Below are 2,816 nucleotides of genomic sequence, written 5' to 3' on the forward strand. Positions count from 1 at the left end.
TCTTTTCTTTATAAAAAGTATTTAATGAAATATTTACAGGACAGAAGATGAAAATTAAAAAAATGCAAAAGACCAGAAACACCCCTGCTGCTCTCAAATGACCATTTCTGCATTCGTTCACACGTATTCACCGCAGTCTGAGATGATCACTTTCTGCTTGGGTTTGCCATCTTTTGCCCCCTGAGCCTGCATCAAAAAACAAAGAATGCACATTTCAAAAGAAGGCCGACTTTATTTGGGTTTTTATTAGTAAATGTTAGATTAATTGGAGTAAAAATTCTTTATAAATCATCAAATCACAATTTTTTAACTATGCAGCCTTATTTATAAATCCAGAAATGCTATATTTATTTAATTTGTTCATAGAAAAATGATGTTTTATTTCCATTATTGTAAACTTAACCGTTTCAAAAGCTTCTACATTAAAAAAGTAGCAGAAAAACATAAAATATAAAATCCAAATGCTGGAATCTATAAAGTTGTGCAGAAAAAGACCCTGCAGAAAAACTTTGCATAAATCCCTGCAGAGGTTCATAACTTAACAAGAACAAAGCTTGTGTTTCATTCTGTACCTCCATTGCTCGAACCACATCCATCCCATCCACCAGCTCTCCAAACACCACATGTTTGCCATCCAGCCAGTCGGTTTTGTCGGTTGTGATAAAAAACTGAGATCCGTTTGTGTTTGGTCCAGAGTTGGCCATGGACAGCTGCCCTGTGAGCAGAAGAAAGACGTTTCACCCGGGAAGCCCAAACAACCAGCTGCTGCTGTCCTCAATACCAGGACGCTGCTCACCTGGAGCCGTGTGTTTGAGCACGAAGTTTTCGTCGTCAAACTTTCGTCCGTAGATGGACTTCCCGCCGGTGCCGTTGTGGTTGGTGAAGTCGCCGCCTTGACACATGAACTGAGGTATAATGCGATGGAAGCTGCTTCCCTTGAAGCCAAAGCCCTTCTCGTGTGTGCACAAACAGCGGAAATTCTCTTTAAAAAAATGAGAGAAACAATCAGTTATGAAAAGAATAATTACATAGGAAATTTCTAACTGTAAAAAGGGAGATTTCACTTTAAATCAAGAGGGCTGCAAACAGAGAACTGAGAGGCTCAGCTTGTGTCAGTTTGTGAGACATGGTATAAGTTACAGTAATGTGCTAGTCACACATTTTATAATGTAGGACTGTTGCTGCAATTGCAACAAAAAATGTAAATATATTTAGGTGTTGCCCTTTTTCTCCAGCAGGGGTCATTATTGTTTTGTATATTGTGAACCCACAGCCCCAGACTATAAAAGACTATTAAGTCTCAATATGTTCAGGTCTTCTTTCAAATGAAAACTGTGTGTAACATAGAATAAAAAATATTTTTTGAAGAATTTTTAAATGACTTAATCGACTGTGATTCTATTATGTGTAGCACTCATTTTATCCAAATTTACATTTTCATTTCGTTGCTTCTTTGTAATTAAATTTAACTGACTTTAGAGGATTTTTTTGACTATTTCACAGCAACAAAAAAACATTTTCAAAGGAAAAACGATGAAAAACTAAACTAAATTTGAATGGTCTGGAAGACAAAGAACGTATCTTGTTATAAAAAAAAGCTATTTGAACATAACTTTTTAGTGCCATTAAAAAAAGTTAATCAAAAACATAAATATGTTTCCAAGTAAATAAAAAAAATAATAGTTAAGTTCAGATAAATGTTGTGTGCACTTATCAGCAACATCAAAATAGACTCAAGGATAAATGTTTGCTTTTTTTCCAGTGGATTTTTAAGACTTTGTGCATCTTTTGGTGGAGTCTGCACACCTGCCGTCATCGGAACGATGTCCGCCCGCAGGAGGAAGCGCAGTCTTCCTGCTGGTTTGTTCCCAATCTTGATGTCCATGTAGACCTGTGGATTTACTCTGCTCTTTTTAGCTGGTGGCTCCGCCTGTACAATCAGAAAAATGCAGTTACTGTGTTGTGTTTTTAAGATAAACTCAAAACCCTGCAAATAAATAGATAAACAATAAAAAAAAAAGAGAGAAACTTTATTTAGTTTGACTGTTAACGTTTATTTAAATAGTTTCTGATCAAACACTTTAAATGATTATAACATGATTTCCTGTCATCATTAAAATAAATTAATTAATTTTTTAAAAAGTGCAGAATCCCTCCAGGAGAAGAGGAGTGAGTATTCTGTTTCGTCAATCAAAATGCTAAACGTCGAACAAGAATAAAACCCCAAACATAAAGTGCTGGAAACAAGATTTTACATGTCATGATATGATGTGTTTTTATATAAATTAGATATTTCACTCCTGACATAACTAATTTCAACATTGTGGACTTTACAGTCTTCCTTCACTTTTAGTCCAACTTGAAGCAAAGATATTTCACAAAAATCAGATTTTCAAGGTGTCAAACCTTCACGTCAAAGACAACAAATGAAATAACAGAATAATAACCCCTTTAATGTTTCTGTGCTTTTAAATTGATTTGATTATTCTTTAAAAAATAAGATTTAAAGACAGTAAAGTTCTCACCTCCTGTGTTTTGCTGGTTGGTTCACCTGCTGCTGCCGCCTCCGCCTCAGCCTCCTCCAAGGTTTTTCCCGAAAACTTCTTCAGCCAGTCGTCATCCGACCACACTGACCACAAAAACAGGGTTAAAAGTTAAAATTACAAAATAAAAACAGAGCAGATTCTGAGAATCTTCTTCAGTGATCACCTGGTCGCGAAGAACCCTCTTTGATTCTCATAGGCTTGGCGATGTTGACCCGGATGGTCCGTCCGAAAAGTTCTGACTCATTCTGACAGAAAAAGAAACATATATAT

The 2,816-nt window shown here is 35.8% G+C and overlaps 1 protein-coding gene across 1 annotated transcript in view; it reads right to left on the minus strand.

The window, feature by feature from the left end:
• Positions 1-2,816, minus strand: part of ppie (peptidylprolyl isomerase E (cyclophilin E)) — a 3,896-nt gene continuing 1,080 nt past the window's right edge. Inside the window, exons 5-10 of the mRNA XM_024278230.2 lie at positions 2,710-2,791; positions 2,526-2,629; positions 1,807-1,930; positions 797-982; positions 573-715; positions 1-186 (exon numbers count right to left, since the gene is read on the minus strand). Coding sequence (XP_024133998.1) covers positions 118-186; positions 573-715; positions 797-982; positions 1,807-1,930; positions 2,526-2,629; positions 2,710-2,791 — 708 coding nt within the window. The 3' untranslated portion in view covers positions 1-117. The remainder of the gene's footprint in view (positions 187-572; positions 716-796; positions 983-1,806; positions 1,931-2,525; positions 2,630-2,709; positions 2,792-2,816) is intronic.

The sequence above is a fragment of the Oryzias melastigma genome, linkage group LG22 (assembly GCF_002922805.2).
Source record: "Oryzias melastigma strain HK-1 linkage group LG22, ASM292280v2, whole genome shotgun sequence".
NCBI lineage: Eukaryota > Metazoa > Chordata > Actinopteri > Beloniformes > Adrianichthyidae > Oryzias > Oryzias melastigma.